Source organism: Xenopus laevis, chromosome 5L, assembly GCF_017654675.1.
Source record: "Xenopus laevis strain J_2021 chromosome 5L, Xenopus_laevis_v10.1, whole genome shotgun sequence".
NCBI classification, from domain to species: Eukaryota; Metazoa; Chordata; class Amphibia; order Anura; family Pipidae; genus Xenopus; species Xenopus laevis.
This window is the reverse complement of record NC_054379.1, coordinates 138,770,042-138,789,857: the sequence shown is the minus strand read 5'-3', so window position 1 is coordinate 138,789,857 and position 19,816 is coordinate 138,770,042. Positions and strand designations below refer to the sequence as shown.

The following is a 19,816-nucleotide window of genomic DNA, read 5'->3' as shown; positions in this document are numbered from 1 at the left end:
GACGGTGGGGAAAGAATGCCTGGCAAATATTTGTTTTATTATTATATGATTTAGATCTATAGATTTAGATATATGCTTGCAGGAAACAATTGATACTTAATCGCAATTAGCAAAAGTTTATTGGGTTTTTTTTTCATTAGTTTTGTAATTGAATTGAAAATGTAGCTTTGGGTCAGTGTCCTAGAGGGTGCTTTAGTGTAGAGTCCTGCAGCGGGTTGGGTACCCGTATAAACCTGCGGGTAGAAATTCCCGGTGCGGGTAAGGATGCAGGTCGGCTGTTTGCAGGTTGGGCCGCGGGTCTTCTCAATAGCGATTTTTTTACTCCTTTTTTCTGATCATGCCTATTTCCGATTATGTCACTTCCGGTTTACAATGACAGCACTTCCTGATTCTTTATGGTCAGTGGGTTGCGGATAAGGTACCTGCGGGCTTGGTAGCGGGTAAGAATGCGGGTCCGGGTTGTGGGTTGCAGTACGGGTCGGGTACTCTACACGCAGGACTCTACTTTAGTGCTCATAATTTGTTGTGGGTCAGGCAGGCCAAATTGCCTGTGTTTCCCAGTCTGTTCTTCCAGTGGTCACAGGTGCCAGTGGCGAAAACTCAATTTGTTTTACATTTCATGTTCCTGAGTTTTTGAATGTTGTATTAAATGCACGTGTCTCTCTCTCTGCTTTTGATTAAACAAATACCGCTGCCATATAATAGCACTTTGTGAGATCTGTTATTATCAACAGATCCCATTTCTCCTTGCACCCAGGGGATTAACGACTAATTAAATATAAAGATTTATTGCTTGTTGCAAAACTTTCCTTTTAGTGAATAACAAAAAATGAGGAAATGTCTTTTCCCCAAATGACTCCTTTCTGGTTTCATTTTGAGTATTGTTGAAATAAACACAGATTTTCTGTTAGTGCCTATTCAGTAATAGGGCACATTAAAATATTCCTGATTTGTAATTAATTAGGACTAACAGATCCTTTATTTTTCTGTAGTCGAATGGTAGGTGTAGTTGGTTCCTGCAGAAAGAAAAACAACTGTGCATTTTTATAATATTTGGATGAATATTAAAATACCTTCTGTAGGTTTTATACTGGTTCCCGGGGCAACATTATAATTAAATATAGCAAATTGTTGGATTTATTATCAGCAGCTTTTTGAACTGTAAATCTTTTAAAGATGAGGTTCACTGATGAAAATACGTCCGTCCAATGGCAGACCGGAATAGACTGATCCGATATTTGGCCCAGTTGCAAAGGATCAGATCATACTATAAGCCCTGTGTGGAGACCTGTTTGGAGTTGATTGTATCCTTTCTTAAATTAGATTTCCCAGCTATTTCTAATCATATCTGACGGAATACCTATCTGATATCAATCAGATAGGTATTCATGGGCTGGTAGGCTTCCAGCTTGTTTAAAAATGGCAGGTCGGGGGCCAGCTTAGTTTAATATTACAGGTATGGGATCCATTATCCAGAAACCCATTATCCAGAAAGCTCTGAATTATGGGAAGACCATTTCCCATAGACTCCATTTTATCCAAATAATCAAATTTTTAATTTTTTCTCTGTAATAAATAAATAAAACGGTAGCTTCTTGATCCCAACGAATATATAAGTGATCCTTATTGGAGGCAACACCAGCGTATTTGATTTAATTCACGTTTTTATGTATTTTTAGTAGACTTAAGGTACGAGATCCAAATTATGTAAAGACCCCTTATCAGGAAAACATCAGTTCCCGAGCATTCTGGATTCCCATAACTTTACAAAAAAAAACAAAACACTGTTTTAAAATAAACAATTGATCGATATATTGTCCTTATTATTATTTTGTATTTGCCTTCTGCAGGGCCGCCATCAGAAATCACAGGCCCCATTTTCTGGGTCCCCTAGTCCCTGCCCGCCCACACCACAGTAAAAAAGTCCACACCAGCGCTAAAAACGGTAAACCCCCCCCCACTCACACGTTATAAAAATGCCCCCCATAAAAGTTTTTTACAAAAACATTGGTGGTCAGGGCCCCCTACAACTTTAAAAAATACATTGGTGGCAGGGGCCTATAGAGTATTAAAATAATACATTGGTGGTAGAACTGAACTCAGACTTCAATTTCGTCTATTTTCATGACTTTGGGTCTTTTCGCTGCTTCAGGACTTTGCGTCTATTCTCGTGACTTCGGGTCTTTTCGCAGTTTCAGGACTTCAACTTCGGCTATTTTCATGGCTTCTGGTCTTTCTGCCGCTGCGGGACTTCGGCTGTTTGGCTTTTCGGTGTTTCCGGACTTTGGAAGAGGCAGCACGGCTTCGTCTGTGTCAATTAAGGGCCCGGCCGTTTCGAAAAGTGCAGCACAGCCGGGCCCCGTACAGGAATACCCCCTGTGCCCCACTGGCCTTCTGTATCCTCTTAACTTTGTGACAGCAGTTCTTGCATTGGCTATAATTCCCATTCTTTGATGTTCTCAACACTTCATAGTGTAGCGCTATAGTAAACTGCCTCTTATATAGCAGTTATAGCTACTTTCCTTTGTGGACTCTCACCACAGATGAGCTCTCTTTCTCAGGGGCAAGCCCTCGCAACGAGGTGGAGGAAGGATGTAATGCAACTGTAACTCGGTGCAATAGCACAATGATGGGCGCCAGTAGTTCTTTAACCGTAAACCAAAAGAATATTTATTGAACAATAGAGCATGAAGATGATCAGTACAATTATCCACAATGGAGCATCAAATACCACAGCAGCATTAAAGGAGCTTATACTCACAGCACGCATAGGCTGAATCCCCACAGGCCAGGGAATAACAGCAGAGAGTAGTTGCAACAGGTGTGGGTATTAATATATCTTCAGTACTCAGGAACTCCTGGTTGCTCTTAGGGGAAACCTACCATCCCTAATCTCAACACTTTAGTCCCTCTCTGGGTCAGTATTACCCGGGAATCTTAATCCCACTAATCTCCTCGTAGGAGCCTTGAGCTGCTCAACTAGTTAACCTCTCTATCACTCCTAGAGTGATCTATGAACAAGTATAGCTATCTACTTACTAGGATGCTGGGCTCTAGGGTCAGCACTACCCATTCCCTTCCAGCCTGCTTGGTTGGGCTAAAGTAATGGACCTAGAGCACATGGCTCCTAAACCTTTTATACTCTGGCACAGCGCCACTCAGGTCACCGTGTGAATTGCAAGGGTTACATAAGACAGGAGCACAATACCCCTCCCAACTGTATTTTAGGACCCACTTAGGTATCCAAATAGCTAGGGATGGGCCTGTCAATAAAGTGTAAGGGTGTCTAAGATTTTCACATCCCTACATTCTCCCCCTGGTAAATTCCTTCCGTCCCGGCAAGGAACCTTCAAAGAATCAATACTGAAAATATAGCAGTTAAGGCACATCATGCAGAAACCTTTTCAAAGAACACATTGCATTACTACACCATTACCTTATAACCTCTTCGGGGTAACTCTCCTGAGTAAACCCAGGTACAATGACATAACTGAAAGAAAACATATCAATAGCACAGTTTCCTTCATGAACAGGTAAACTTTTATTGGTACACCTATAAAAGAACACAAGTTAGAAATACTGCAGTTCAAACACAATCAGTATTCTAGTCCATCAAACATTCAAACCCACAATCCTTTTTGAAAATGCACTTAGGAGAAATTGGATGAACCTACCAACGGACAGGTATTACCTAAAACAGTCCTTGGGCATAACTCCAACTGAAGTAAAACGAAAAACAATCTTCCCCTGTAGAAAGTTCAGTACCTTGAAGGGACAGGAAAATAGGCAGATAGCTCAAAAAAAATAGCTACAAACAAACTCCCAATGGAGTATCAGCAGATTAAATCATGTGAAGAAATCTTGCCTTGGTATCTTCATAGGGGATGTAGTATTTGGGATGGGGTTTGTCCACCCACTGTCCATCTCCCAAATAGACTTCCAAGTTGAAGTACTTGGTGGGGTTATACTTGCCACAGCTTTTCACGGCATTCTTTAAAATGGTGCGGCCATACCACCATTCCCTTTCTATGGAACGCAGATACTGCCAATCCTTCTCTCTCCTCACTTTGTCAGGATTGGTAAGGCAACTGTGGTGCATCTTTTCTTTGCGGAGAATCTCATCTATGAGCCAATTTTCATAAGATGCCGCCACCTTCTCGTACACCCACAGTGGTGCATAGGGCATGAAATATCCCCAAGTTCTATGAACATGAAAATTTATCACCCTCTGTACTCTGGATACAGAGGTGAATACATTGGGGTCTGCCCGTCCTGGCAGCACCCAAAATCTTTTTCCTCCTCAGGGCCAATGATGGGAGGTGCAGTGAAGCTGGAAGGTCTCTCTATAGAAGGTGTTGGCTCAGACACGGCTTCGGGAGTTTCCTCTTCATATTCTTCCCATCCAGGGGCTCTTTTGAGGATGGAGTCATCAGCAACAACAGGAATGATAGCAACCAGTCCTTCCTCCCTCTCTAGGGATATCTTACCCCACTCGTGATGGTACAACTCCGACACGTGAATGCTCTCTCCTGGCTCACTAAGAGTTTGAAACACGGTCACCTTGGGGCACACATTCTTTGTTGGCTCACTAGCCACAGATCGTCGGCTCTGACATCTGACCTGAGCCGGAAGGTCCAATGTGGAAACTCCATCACTGTCCACACTGGCAGAGATCCACTTTTCTAACAGGTCCTCCTCATCCTCCAGGATTGGAGGATCTCGGATGGTTGGTGGCAACAGGCGCAATAGTCCCCAACCTGCCAAAAGAAAACTTCCTCCATTCCACATCAGAACTAAGGACTGGAAGTGGTGCAGGAACAGCTAGGGCTGTATAGACAGTCACTGTTAAATCCCCATGAGGTCCCATGCCACTGAGCAATACTTTGCGGGGCAAAGGATCATCTTTGGGGCAAATCGTCACAAGAGGCTCCTGGTCAGTTCCAACATTCTCCTCTGCTGAGGCATGGAACAATTCAGGATTTGAATTCACCTCCCACGAAACATCAGACTCAGCATAGCTAGATATGAACGGCTGAAACATTTCCTCCTCTGAGGATACAAGAGCAGCTTCAGGCCTGCAAGCTGCATCAGGCTCTAACACGTGCCACACCCCTTCTGGAAAGTTCTCTTGGGGTGTGCCAGGGACCCAACAGTCAGGATCCTCAACTGTTAGTAAGGGATCCAAATCTCCCCCTGGTACATCTGAAACTGGGGAAGACACTTTAAGAGGCAAAAGCGCAGGACACGCCAGAATATTTTGTTCACCCTCGGACTTTAGCAAGGGGGTAGTAGGAGTCACATCAGCCGCCCGGCAAGACGGCACTCTTTCGTGACCCGCAGTGGCGATCACAAGTTCCTCTCCCCCTGGTAGAATCAGATCAGTCTGCGAAGCACAATCGCACATGAGCTTAACCTCACTGAGTTTTAAGGCCCGGCACTGTTGCAGCCACTGAGACAGACTCGGGCATAGACACAAAGTCCATAGCAGGCTCAGGGACCGGTGTAGGGACAGGCTCTGGAGCGGAGTCGGAGACAAGCTTGGGTGCAGCTCCAGATATGGGGCCCGCAGCCGCTGACACCCCGGGGGCACCCTCTATCTCGTTGTAGATGAGAATAGTTTTGCCGCTCACCTTGTCCCGTATCCGGTCCACCAAGGGGGATTGATCAGCCCGCTTGAATGGTCCCATCCACAGATGAGCTTCACACTGGAAACAAACACTCTCCGGATCTTCCAAGGCGTCGGGTGCTTCCAAGTCGCACACTCCACAGCCCGGAATCATGGTTCCCCATTCACTTGGGGTAAAGGTTCCTTGGTATATATACTGCCACTCAGCCTCCACCCGGATAGGAACGGAATCAGCTCTCGCTCGAGGGGGCAAAGACTCCATGGGCAACTCTGGAACACCGGGTTCGGAAATCGGCTCCATAACAGAATTCAGGTCCCGGTCTACTAGCTCCGAAGATCCTAGCAGCATGAACGGCAAACAGGATATCCCAGCCAAGCTATCTTTTAAATTAGGACGTCGCGACATCTCCTCAATAACGCCTCTTAGAGGTGAGTGAGCACGCCCCTTATTTCTTCGCGGGCTTTCCGACTTAACCCCTTCTGGGCAGGTCAAGGACACAGGGTGTGGCGCAGCAGAAAATTTCTTAACAGCCACTTTTCCTGTGCGAGGGGGAATAGGTGGCGGTATAGCAAAACAGCTATCCACCAACGAGTCTTTTTCCTGGGCAATATTAGGACATTCCTCAACGGGCAAACTGTCACTACAGTCCTTGACATCATCAGCTAGGAACGGATTAAGCCCAGGGGTAGACACATTAATCTCATAATCATCAGACACTTTAGTACTGCAGCCCTCTTGTTCTCCCGATAAACTCGAGCAGTTGAAAGAGTCAGTTACACAGTCACTAAAAGGAGCTAGCGGAAACCCAAATGGAGGGAGTGTTGGCGGGCTCTGGTACCGACAAGGGCACCCTTCCTTCTGTACTCCCATCGGATAGACTCTAGAAGGCCAGGTGCTTTTCTGGGGCACTGCAGGAACCCAATATAAGAGCCGAACAAATCCCTTCTTGTCTGAGGGTTCTCTAGCTACATAAGCAAACGCATCAAATATAGAATTTCCCATTAGCGATTGATTCACAACGTCTATGGGACATTTCTCAGGTACATCATCGACCATAAATGTGTATTCAGGATCCGCTCCCATATCCAGGGACCAATCCCACATTGCAGCTTCAGATAGGGGAGCCATAATGTTTAATAAGGACAGAACCAAGCAAACAATACACTTCTCACTGGAATCAGTATGGCAGCACTGGGGGAATAAGAACTACAGACTTTCCCCACAGTAAGGTGCCTTTTTCCTACTGGGTCCGCACACGCAGCGCCTGTCACACTAGGCTGCGTGCAGTATAACAATTAATGGTTACAGTTAACCCTTTAGAGCCCCACGTTGGGCGCCAAAATGTAGCGCTATAGTAAACTGCCTCTTATATAGCAGTTATAGCTACTTTCCTTTGTGGACTCTCACCACAGATGAGCTCTCTTTCTCAGGGGCAAGCCCTCGCAACGAGGTGGAGGAAGGATGTAATGCAACTGTAACTCGGTGCAATAGCACAATGATGGGCGCCAGTAGTTCTTTAACCGTAAACCAAAAGAATATTTATTGAACAATAGAGCATGAAGATGATCAGTACAATTATCCACAATGGAGCATCAAATACCACAGCAGCATTAAAGGAGCTTATACTCACAGCACGCATAGGCTGAATCCCCACAGGCCAGGGAATAACAGCAGAGAGTAGTTGCAACAGGTGTGGGTATTAATATATCTTCAGTACTCAGGAACTCCTGGTTGCTCTTAGGGGAAACCTACCATCCCTAATCTCAACACTTTAGTCCCTCTCTGGGTCAGTATTACCCGGGAATCTTAATCCCACTAATCTCCTCGTAGGAGCCTTGAGCTGCTCAACTAGTTAACCTCTCTATCACTCCTAGAGTGATCTATGAACAAGTATAGCTATCTACTTACTAGGATGCTGGGCTCTAGGGTCAGCACTACCCATTCCCTTCCAGCCTGCTTGGTTGGGCTAAAGTAATGGACCTAGAGCACATGGCTCCTAAACCTTTTATACTCTGGCACAGCGCCACTCAGGTCACCGTGTGAATTGCAAGGGTTACATAAGACAGGAGCACAATACCCCTCCCAACTGTATTTTAGGACCCACTTAGGTATCCAAATAGCTAGGGATGGGCCTGTCAATAAAGTGTAAGGGTGTCTAAGATTTTCACATCCCTACAATAGTATTTAGCATCTAAGCACATTGGTGTTGATTGTGTTGTGCTTGTGTGGATATACAGTATCACTAGTATCCATTAAAGAAATACACAAACACTGAATCTTTGTAACTTTGAGTCATACAGTACCACCCCTTGTGCAACATGAGCTCAGTGAATAGGGCTTGTGCTGAACATACGTTTTGCCTCTTGTTTCAATCATCAAAATCTGTTTTTTGTTTTTCTCATGAGCTGTGCAGGGAAATTGGGGTTACATGTTTGCTTCTTGCAAGGTAGGTCACAAGATTACCAGAGCACAGATGAGCAGAAGCCCATTGTGCAAGGGGTTTATCTCTGCACTGGTGGTCTAATTATGTACCTCGCAAACATGGAGTAGCTCCAATTTCCTCGATTGCCCTGTTTAGCTCATGAGAGGAGCAACAAATTAAAAGATTTTTGGCATACAGTAGGCTAAAAGTAAGTTTAGAAAGCTATGAGCCCATGATTAAGCACCCTGAAGGATGTGAAACGCGTAGGGTGGATGGAGATGAAGCCATAATTTTAAATTTTTCTACTAATAAATTTTATCTTTTAACTGAATATCTCTGGTCTTGTGGATCTGTTTGAGTGCCGGTCAGCCCTGCTTCTTCATCTTCTTAGAAAGCTATGGAGACATGGAAAACTTGTGAGCTTTCCCTACTGTTTTGTTTTACTTTTTGATCATTTACATATCTGAAGCCAGTGAAAAAAATATATAATTATTTTATTAATTAACAGTATTTTTTGCATAATGGCACTAGGTGGAGTACAAAGAGAAAACAAGCAGCAGGTACAGGTATGGGACCTATTATCCAGAATGTTCGGGACCTAGGGTTTTCCACATAACTGATCTTTACGTAATTTGGATTTGGAACCGATCTTTACGTACTTTGTACTATAAGTCTACTAGAAAATCAAGGTACTGTTTTTTATTATTAGAGAGAAAAAGGAAATCGCTTATTTCAAATTTGGATTATTTGGATAAAATGGAGTCTATGGGAGACAGCTTTTCTGCAATTTGGAGCTTTCTGGATAATGGGTTTCCGATATCTGTACAATGTTTTCTAGAATTCCTGGAAAATTACATTGTAGCAAACGTTCCAGACATTCTCTAGATAAACAACAACACCTTGGACCCAAAAGTCTCCACCAACTTCTTAGGTTTTTTTCTTAGGCACTCTTTTTTTCCTGCCTGTGGGAAATGGTAAACCTAGCGCTCAATCAAGGAAAACACAGCCATCAAATTTGAGTTAAACCTTCATTTCACATAAATATAATTGTTTCTTTTTTTATTAGTGAAAAAAACCCAAAACAAAACAACAATTATTATGGATTACCACCAAGGTGTACATTTTACCAGTGTTGATGATACTAACGACCCTTCATAGGAGTATGATTGATACCATCATTAATTTACTACATTTACCTAAACCTGAGTTTAATATTTACATTATCCTTGTTGCTGTTTCTGACTTTTATTAATGTAGATTGCATCTCTTCCTTGTTGTCTATGTAACCAGTATTGTCTTATGTAAATAAATGCATGGAGCCCTTGGGCACCCTGACAGACCATATTCACACACTAATGCTGGAAGGATTTTCATGTCGATTTTCCAGTGTCTGATTAAGCATTGCCCTATGCTGTAAATCTGCAGAGAAATACCCGCCATATACAAAGCAGTGAAGATTCCTCTGCCCTCACATTTCAAGCACAAAGATGCCCAAATAGCCCCCCACGGGCCCAATAAATAGTGACTGTCTATGGCATCTTACAGCAGCTCCTCTACACATTAACAATTCTGCCTGGCACTGCTGCATTCAGAGCTGAATTAAGACTAAACGGGGACCTAGGCAAGATAGTTCTTCTACCCCCCCCCCCTTGAACCAGCTAAAGTTACAGTGGTAAAAGAAGCACTGCTGTGCTAGCGCATACCTCCCAACATTTTGGAAATAGAGGGGCGAAAAAAATTTTTTTGGCCACGCCCGTTTTTGTGGCCACACTCCCTATTTACCGTGTTCATTTTACAAAATTTGGCAGATTATGAAAGTTTGAGCATATTTCTGTGGTTTCAGTTATTACAGTTTTGCACAGTCCCACTCCCAGAGACCATTTACAAATGCCCCCAAACTAAATTTTTTTTAGTTTTTTTTTGTAGGTTTTTTTTTTCTCAGTTCTGTCTGCCCCCTCCCTCACTCCTTGTAACAGTTCCACACCCACTGCCCCACACAGACCCTTTTCAATTTGACCCCCCAGACAACTTTCAAATGGCTACAGCACAGCCTGCCAGCCTGGCCTGACTGCCCCTCCTCCCCCCTCACAAGCCAGTCAGACAGAAACAAATTCAGCCTGCAGCAGGCACTGCCACACACTTGCTGTGCCATAGACCAACCAGGCACAGTAATAGGGGGCAAGGCAAAACACAAGTTTACATAGGAGGTCCTAACAAGAAGAAGTTTGGGGGCCAACTGCAGCTCTCCCTGATCACACCCAGCCTTTTATTGGCTTTGGCGATCCTCTCCCCTGTGATGCAATGGCACCGCGTGCACTATGACGTCTGCGCCGCAATGTCACCGCACCATTAGGGGGCCCAGAACCCGGAAGATTTGCTAGGTGCTTTTTTTTCTGTTATCCAGAGCTAGGCAGGCCTTAGGCAGGTGCGGATGATCCAGCCCTGGCTGCATTGCACCTTCCTGGTAAGCTGGCCAGTAACTGAGACACCCACTAACCACTTAAACATTGTATATCCCTTACCCCTTTATTTGCTTTTTCTTCTTTACTTACTGGAACCTGCCATTCAACTCAATTTAAACCAAAAATGGCAAATATTTTTGCTTCTATGAAAGTAAAAATATAAGTAGTCATGGATAAGTCACCAACAGGGGTGCTTCGCCAATGAGGCGAGTTGAGGCTGTCGCCTCAGACAGCAGCGCCCCACTAGGTACCAGGGGCAACAAAAATGCTGCTCCTGGTACTTTAAGAGCGAATTTCTGTGGTAGGGGAGGGGCGGGGCAGCAGCAATTGCTGCTGCCTCAGGCGGCTGAGGGGCCAGGATTGCCCCTGGTCACCAAGCGTTCTTATTCACAAAAAAACCCACTCTAAGGGTAACCAAAAATTGGAAAAATGCTCAAAGTGAGTGAAATAAGATCCTAACGTGTTTCATGCCAAATGGGCACTTACTCATTAGCCTATGAGTATGTGCCCATTTGGCACAAAACGGGTTAGGCTAAACATGTCCTAATAAATACTTTATAAACTTTACTAAACTTTGCCTCACTTTACCTTAAAGGGCAGTGTCTCTTAGTTCCAGTTCTGTTATCCAGTGGGTACAATGATAACGAGCATGGGGATATGTAACCTCATATTGGTTAATAATACAGAAACGTGAGTATTATTTTTTTTTTTTACTGTTTGTTCTGTAGAGGACTTAAAGCCAACTTTCATCCCACGGCCTGAGAGCACATGCTGTTCACTTCTATTCTGTGAACAAATACCTGGCTGCTTTCCCGGTATGGATAGGATCATTTTTTGTCTATTCGATATGTTCAGTGCATACTGCTGTCCTCACACCTCTCTCCTTTGTGCGGTTCTTGTGTTTTGTTAAGGGGTGGTCTGTACAGAAATGGGAACGCTCTGGGTAAGTTGAAACCTATAATAACAGGTTGTAATGATGTCCCATCTATGCATGTCTTTAAAATGATTTATGGCATTGTATCATGGTACTCTCTAATGCATCCCACTTGGACCATACAATCTATTTTTTTATTTTACAATTAGAAGGTAGAAGCGTGGTATATCCAACAATGCACACAAATGGTATCAACGGGTTGCTGCCATGCTGTTACATACACTTGGCTGTTTCCATATTGTTAGGGCGTGAGAATGGTGATCGCTCAAAATGTGTAGCCCTAAGGACAATGCTTCAGAAAAGGTCACGGTGCACCAAGGAGGGAAGAGGTCAAACTTAAATAATCATTAAACGTCCATATTTATTTGTTCCATTAAAACATGCACTCCATATCATAAGGAACCATTGCTTAAGCAAGCGAGCATTGGTTCCTTATGATAAGGAGTGCCAGTTTTGACCTCTTCCCTCCTTGGTGCACCGTGACCTTTTCTGAAGCTTTGAACCTTTGAGCTCACTGGGGAAGCTTTCTACGGGCTGCACACTGTAGGGGAGAGTATCGGAGTGCTCACAGGTAACTCTCTTTCCGCTAATAGCTCTAAGGACAATGCCTAAGGTCTGAAGAAATCTGAAAAAAATGTGGCACATACCATGGAGACCCAAATGTCTTATATAGAACATTGGTGTAACCATCACCCACCTGTAATTCTGGGGGTATTCTGGCAACATGTGTCCCTGTAGTATACCAGCAGTCCAAATGCAGAGATTCCCAGCCCACAGGGGGTAATTTATCAACACTGGGCAAATTTGTTCATGGCAAATTTGTTCATGGGCAGTAACCCATGGCAACCAATAGAATTGTTGCATTCATTGTTCTACTTGCAGCTGATTTCATAAAGCTAATCACTAATTGGATGCTATAGGTAACTGCCCATGAGCAAATATGCCCAGTGTTGATAAATGAGCCCCTGTCTCTGCAGTACAGATGCACAGTTCAGCAGTAGAAAAATAGATGCATAGCCCATTATTTTATCTTACCAGCCCTCTTCTATTTGCCAGTAGTGGTGGGTGCTTCACACTGTAATGTGATTGGACAGTAGGCAGGACACCATGAGGTATATTTATCTAAGAGTGAAGTTAGAGATTGTCACAGTCTGCTAGCGGGCATTCATTTTTATGGGATTTTTTAAAGGCATATTTATTAAATGGTGAACTTTCACTTTTCACATAAATACGCCTTTTACAAATCCCATAGAAATGAATGGAGAGAGGTGGTACAGTGGACTGTGGTAAGTACACAAGCCAATATCTAAACAGGAGCTGGAGGATGTAGTATAGGAGAAGGGGGCTGCTTAAATTTCATTACATGTTTGACACTAAGGGGGTTATTTATCAAAGGTCGTTGGACCTGTTAAGAGTTTTTTTTATACCTCAAATGGTATCTTATTTAAGAAAAACAGATTCGGCAAGTTTGAGTTGCGACACCCAAAAACTCAAACTAACCAAGTTTTCGGCAAAAAAAAAACTTGAATCGGTCAAATTGATTGAGTTTTCGGCAAAACCCTCTGAAAAAAAAAAATGTAGAACATCATGAAGGCTATTAACCTCTTCTAATGGTTCAAGGGACCTCTGCCATTGACTCCTTCCTATATGACCTCTACAGGTTTTAGATGGTGTATTTTCAGATTCCAGCTATTTACGGGTTCAGGGTATAATAAATCTCGAAAATTTCGAGTTTTTTTCTTTTTTTAAAGGCATATTTATTAAATGGTGAACTTTCACTTTTCACATAAATACGCCTTTTACAAATCCCATAGAAATGAATGGAGAGAGGTGGTACAGTGGACTGTGGTAAGTACACAAGCCAATATCTAAACAGGAGCTGGAGGATGTAGTATAGGAGAAGGGGGCTGCTTAAATTTCATTACATGTTTGACACTAAGGGGGTTATTTATCAAAGGTCGTTGGACCTGTTAAGAGTTTTTTTTATACCTCAAATGGTATCTTATTTAAGAAAAACAGATTCGGCAAGTTTGAGTTGCGACACCCAAAAACTCAAACTAACCAAGTTTTCGGCAAAAAAAAAACTTGAATCGGTCAAATTGATTGAGTTTTCGGCAAAACCCTCTGAAAAAAAAAAATGTAGAACATCATGAAGGCTATTAACCTCTTCTAATGGTTCAAGGGACCTCTGCCATTGACTCCTTCCTATATGACCTCTACAGGTTTTAGATGGTGTATTTTCAGATTCCAGCTATTTACGGGTTCAGGGTATAATAAATCTCGAAAATTTCGAGTTTTTTTCTTTTAACCCTAAAATGTGAGGTTTGACTCCAAAAAAAAAAAAAGCACCTTGAAAATTAGAATTTTTGTGGAAAACACAGCTCGAACCTTTATAAATCTACTAGTGATGTGCAGGCCGGCCTTGCACTCCTCTTCGTGGGCTGTTGCGGGTTGAGCTCTTCTGCTCTCCCCGCCCGACACCTTCAAATGCCGACTTTCGACTTCCGGGTTATTTATTTTTTTTTATAGACGATGCACCTGCTCACCCCGCCCCTTTTGTGGCGTCATCAGCCGGGGCGGAGCGGCGCAGGTCTAAAAGGAAGTCGGGCTCAGGAGGGCGGGCAGTTGCGGGTCGGGAAGTCCCGACCTGCACGTCACTAAAATTTGCCCCTTAAAAGAGGCATTATCGTCATATACCAATCAGAATGGATCTTCTTGTTTTGTTAATGTAACAAATATTACAATAATGTATAAAGAAAAATTCAAAGACAGTATTTGTACTCTTTTGTATTTTGGACCCACCAAAAGCAAAATACGCCAAAGCCCTGGATTCTTACTGTTAGTCTTCCTCAGTCCCAGCTATGCCTCCACTGCTGAGACAGACTGCATTCTCTGGTTGACACTTAATATCATTGTAAATTGCATAGCCCTTGAGACAGGGTAGAAATCAGCAACAACCTCATCGCATTTCTGTCTGGAGTATGCAATTTCTTAAAATAGGCATCCAAATACCCCTTGAAGCCCAGTGCACTTCCTAAAGGGCATGTAAAGTCTAAAATAGAATAAGGCTAGAAATACTGTATTTTGTATACTAAATATAAACATGAACTTACTGCACCACAAGCCTAATCAAACAAATAATTTATGCTTTCAAAGTTGGCTACACCATCTTGTAACTTTGTTAAACATCTTTGCAAGACTAAGACTGTGCACATGCTCAGTGTGGTCTGGGCTGCTTAGGGATCGTCATAAACAAAGCTGCTTGAGTTCTGCATGGCTGGGAAGTAAGGCGGGGGCTCCCCCTGCTGTTCATGAGTATGATTGTTTCCCTGCTCAGCAGTTAGGGACCGTCTGACAATTCCTATCCACAGCAGTAAATGAAGGGAGAATTTCACTGCATACAGTCAGGTTTCTTATAAAAACGGTACACATTTTTTAATTAAAGTATATTGGAGATAGGTTTCTTTTTCATTAAAGTAAAAATGAGATTTTATTTTTTTGCCTTTACATGCCCTTTAAATGTAATGCCTTATACATAGGATAAATGCTAGGTGGTATATTTATCAAAGGGTTAGAGATCTCCACAGTCCTCTAGAGCGAAATTACGCCACTCTCCATTCATATCTATGGTATTTTTAAAAGAGTATTTATCAATGGGTGAAAGTTCATCTTTTGATAAATACGCCTTTCAAAATCCCATACAAATGAAAGGAGAGAGGTGGAATTTCACTCTAGAGGACTGTGGCGATCTCTAACTTCACTCTTTGATAAATATACCCCTAGGTGTCTCCAGCATGTGGCGTTTCAGAAAAATGTTAAGTTCAGTATAATATGCCTCTGGTATTTGGAGGAAGGTAACCAGCTGAGCTTTATTTGTCTCAAGTTTTATACATTCTTCAGATGTGTTCGAGCAGACAACATGAAATAAAAAGCGAGCACATTAATAAACTGCATTTTGGAGCATGAAGCTGCGCTGCTTTTCCGCCTTATTGCTGCCAGATGCCAAGTCTTACGCAAAGTCTGCATCGATTTGGCAAGTAAAATGGCTATTTTACATTCTCCTGGATTATTGCACATGTCCTGCTAAGTTCCAGGAACCAGGGGTCTAGCTGGAGTATTCAGCCCCTCCTGGTAATTGGAAAAACATGTGCTGGAAGTCACAGAAATGCAGAAACATGCAGCCAAGCAAAAGGGTTCCTAATGTGAGGCTACCAAAACAAGGTTTAGAAAGTGAGGCTTATGAAAATACCGATTGTGCAGTGCAGCTTTTCTGCCCTGTCTGGGGTCAACTCCATGCCTCCAAAACCAACATGTTTATACAAAGGCAAAGGGCACAAAACAGAAGTCGCTTTGTACTATTGGGAAGTATTTTAATAAAACACGATTGCATTGCAGGAAATATTCTGGGCGATATGTTTAATGCCATTGTTGTGTCGTAAGCACATATTGACCTCTTGTGCATTTGATTGTTTGTTCGGGCTACTAGAGTAGAAACAGGTTGTGTTTCCTAAGAACTGTTTAGTTAGTGCGGAATTATTTGATCTTGCTGGAGCACAAATTTAACTGGTAAACTGGAACTGTTAAAATAAGGATTATATTTTTGAAATGATCAGTACCAATTATAATGTATTATTGTGTTTTTTTTTTTTTGTTTTTTTAATTGTCTCAGCACTTCCAGACCATGATAAAGTCCAAGCTGAACGTGTTAACCCTTCATAAGGAGCCCCTTCCAGCTGTGATCTTCCACGAGCCTGAAGACATTGAACTTTGCACCACAACACCACTTATGAAGACCCGACCTCATACGGGGTGCAAGGTACTAAGCTGCGAAACTCTCTTCAATGGATACTTAGTGTTATATGGGTAGGACTAAAACTAGGTAGTTGTTGTCCCTTCCCCTTTTAGATTGTAAGCTCTTTTGCCCAGGGCTTCCCGCACCTTTTGTACTAGTTTGTTACTGGTAGCTATGTATGTAATTCTGTATGCTCTATGCATGTACTTCATGTGATTTCTTTGTATAAACACATTTATTTTAAAGCGCTGCACTATAAAAATACACGATAATAATAATACTATAATGAATAGGCACTATCATCCGTTTTTTTGGTTGCTGGGTCAATGACCCCAGCAATCAGATTGCATTTTTAAATTGCAATATGGAAAACGCAAATTGGTTAAAAAAAACATTAAAATAAAAAATAAAAAAAACGAACATCTGCCATAAAGTTGCTATGAACAGACCAGTCTATAGCATACCAATTTAATATAGCATACTTATTTAAAGATAAACTTCCTCTATAAAGGGGACCTGTCGCCCAAAAAAAATATTCCAAATACTATTTTATGACATTAGACAAGCAAAATAAACTTTAATAACACTGTATAAATTATTTGAATCTTGTTTTGTTCGGTCTGTGAACTCATAATTATAGCAAGCAGGCAGGCGCCATATTGTGGACACTGTTATTAATTCAAGCCTTGCTTCGTCTCAGAATCTTGTTTGTGCACCAGAATGGGGGACCTGATGTCCATCCCCATCCCCATGCACTGGCTACACAATTAAATGGTGAAGATAGTGGGGGGGATATGGGAAGTGCAATAATATCTAGTAAGTGCTAAATGGAAAGTGAAAGTAATTGCCTAAGGCATAGAGGAGGGGCAGGCAATATTTGATTGACAGCTGAGATTTGTAAATGAGTTTACCACAGCTACGAACGCTTTAATAAAAAAAAAAAAAGAATTAGGATTTCATGTTTAATTTGAAAAGGACTTTTATTATACAGCTTATTATGTCGGGTGACAGGTCCACTTTAAGGCACCCCTATGCAGGCAGGTATTCAGTTATGATTTATAGATAAATCCACCGGCCCTTGTAAGGTACTATGTATAGCCAGTTTAGTTAACCTTTGTGTGTTAGGCCTTAAGGGAATTGTTCAAAAATTAAAACTGGGTAAATAGATAGGCTGTCCAAAATAAAAAAATGTTCTAATATAGTTAGTTAGCCAAAAATGTAATGTATAAAGGCTGGCGTGACTGGGTGTGTAACATAATAGCCAGAACACTACTTCCTGCTGTTCAAAATTGACTGGTTACCCTGTTTACCAGGCAGTAACCAATCAGAGACTTGGGGGGGGGGCACATGGGTAATATCTGTTGCTTTTGAATCTGAGCTGAATGCTGAGGATCAATTGCAAACTCACTGAACAGAAATGTACCATGTGGCCCCCCCTTCAAGTCGCTGACTAACTCAGAGTTATAGAGCTGAAAAGCAGGAAGTTGGATTCTGGCAATTATATTAGACATTCAGTCACATTCAGTCACTCCAGCCTTTATACATTACAACTAACTATATTAGAAAGATTTTTTTTTTTTTGCACAGCCTATCTATTTACACAGTTTTTATTTCACACTGAACTGTTCCTTTAAGACTTACCCAGTGTTTCACTAGCCTTGTAGCCTTACATGAAACACTTGCACTTTAGTTATACAGGTATGGGGACCCGTTATCCAGAAAGCTCTGAATTATGGATAGGCTTTCTCCTATGGACTCCATTTTATACAAATAATCCACATTTTAAAAAAATGATTTCCCTTTTCTCTATAATAATAAAACAGTACCTTGTACTTGATCCCAACTTAGCTATAATGAATCCTCATTGGAAGCAAAACCAGCCAACATAAACTTAGTGTTAACATGATTTTCTTATAGACTTAAGGTAGGAAGATCCGTTCTCTGGAAAACCCCAATTATTTTGGATAACAGGTCTTATACCTGTATTGTTAAAATAGAATAAATATAGAATGATAACCTTGCATTATATGAATGTGTCCATATGTATGTAGCATCCTTTTGAATGTTGCATTTTGGCAGCTTCCCTGCTACCCACACACAAATCTATTATTTCTCATTGCTTGGCTGCCATGTCACAGCATTTTTTCTAGTTCAAGTCCATTCTAAATTTTCTTTTTATCCTCCCTCCCCCACACCCCACATTTTAAAGCCATTCCTCCTCCTTACTTGGCTGCCATGTCCGATGATTTGTCCCAGTTCAAGTCATCCTAAATGGAAAATTGAGGTAAACTGAGCGCTGAATTGAAATATTTGCTTATAGCAACATTTTTATTGGAGTGAATTCTTCTGTTACAGAGTTACTGGACTAAATCCTGCAAGCATTCTATGGCAGATCTCATGTCAGACGACTGACTGCCAAAACACAAGGTTGCACAGAGGGCATGTAGCATTGCTGCAAAAACAGTGGTACCTGCAGACATGAACTCTAAGTCCAACAGGTAGCAGTACTCTTTGTTGAGGGTTTTAGTTGCACTCTAAGGGCAGAGACACTCACTGCTATTTTGGGAGATTAGTCGCCCATTTCTTCTTCTTCGGGCGACTAATCTCCCGAACTGCCTTCCCACTGGCTAGAATGTAAATCGCCAGCGGGATTAAAGTCTGATCGCCTCGGCTTTCCGAAGTCGCCCGAAGTTTCACCGTGAGGCAATTTCGGAAAACGAAGCGTTCCGAGTGCCATGCCCCCAGCGATTTACATCCTAGCTGGTAGGAAGGCAGTTGGGGACATTAGTCGCCCAAAGAAGAAGCGATTTGTCGATGGGCAAGTGTATCTCCCGAAATAGCAGCATTATGATGTGTCTCTGCCCTAAAAGAGTGCACAGTTCCTCGAGCACTCACAATATTTGCCTTGTGTTTATTTACATTTATACATATGTCATACTGCTTGTCTTGGTTTATCCACAGACAACAATAACAACAAACTGGAAAAACTGAGCAAAATTAGAACAGCCCCATAGACCGACAGCAGGCATACCATTCCATTAATGGAAGGCCCCGGGGTAAATGTATATAAACTTTGGTATTCAGATGTCGACATGCTTAATGTTTCAGACAGACATAGCCTAAACAGTTTTTTTTTTGTTTAAAAGTTTGTTCTGACTTTGAGCTAAATGGCACAAACCGCTTACTCTATTCTGTGTTAATCTTGTTCAACTGGATGATCCTGGTATCATTATAGTTGTTCCTAGAGATCAGTGGGCTAGTATTACATGCTAATGTATCCCATTGGTACACACTAAGTTAACTTGGCTGCAAAGAAGTGCCATATTTGCATTGACTCACACAAAAGGTTGGAGTATCCCATGTCTGTATGCCATTAGGTGGAGATAGAATAAAGTTGCCAGGCTTTGCAAGGATAATTGGTAAGGTGGTATATTCAAAGGAAAAAACCCAAGTGACAGGCCAGAAGGCTTTCTTGGGGTGGTTAACAAGTGCCATATAGATGCACAGAGCTGCCAAACATATGCAAATGTTTGGATATTCTAGTGAGAAAGGCACTGTTTACAATAAGTTGCTGTCCAG

At 42.1% G+C, this 19,816-nt stretch overlaps 1 protein-coding gene across 4 annotated transcripts in view; it reads left to right on the top strand.

Annotated features, from left to right (window-relative positions):
- pid1.L (phosphotyrosine interaction domain containing 1 L homeolog) overlaps positions 1-19,816 on the top strand; it is a 62,232-nt gene that overhangs the window by 26,834 nt on the left and 15,582 nt on the right. For 2 of the 4 annotated variants that reach the window (XM_018262161.2, XM_041562345.1), the window contains exon 2: positions 16,115-16,261. In XM_018262161.2, the coding sequence (XP_018117650.1) occupies positions 16,115-16,261 (147 nt within the window). 4 annotated transcript variants of the gene reach the window in all.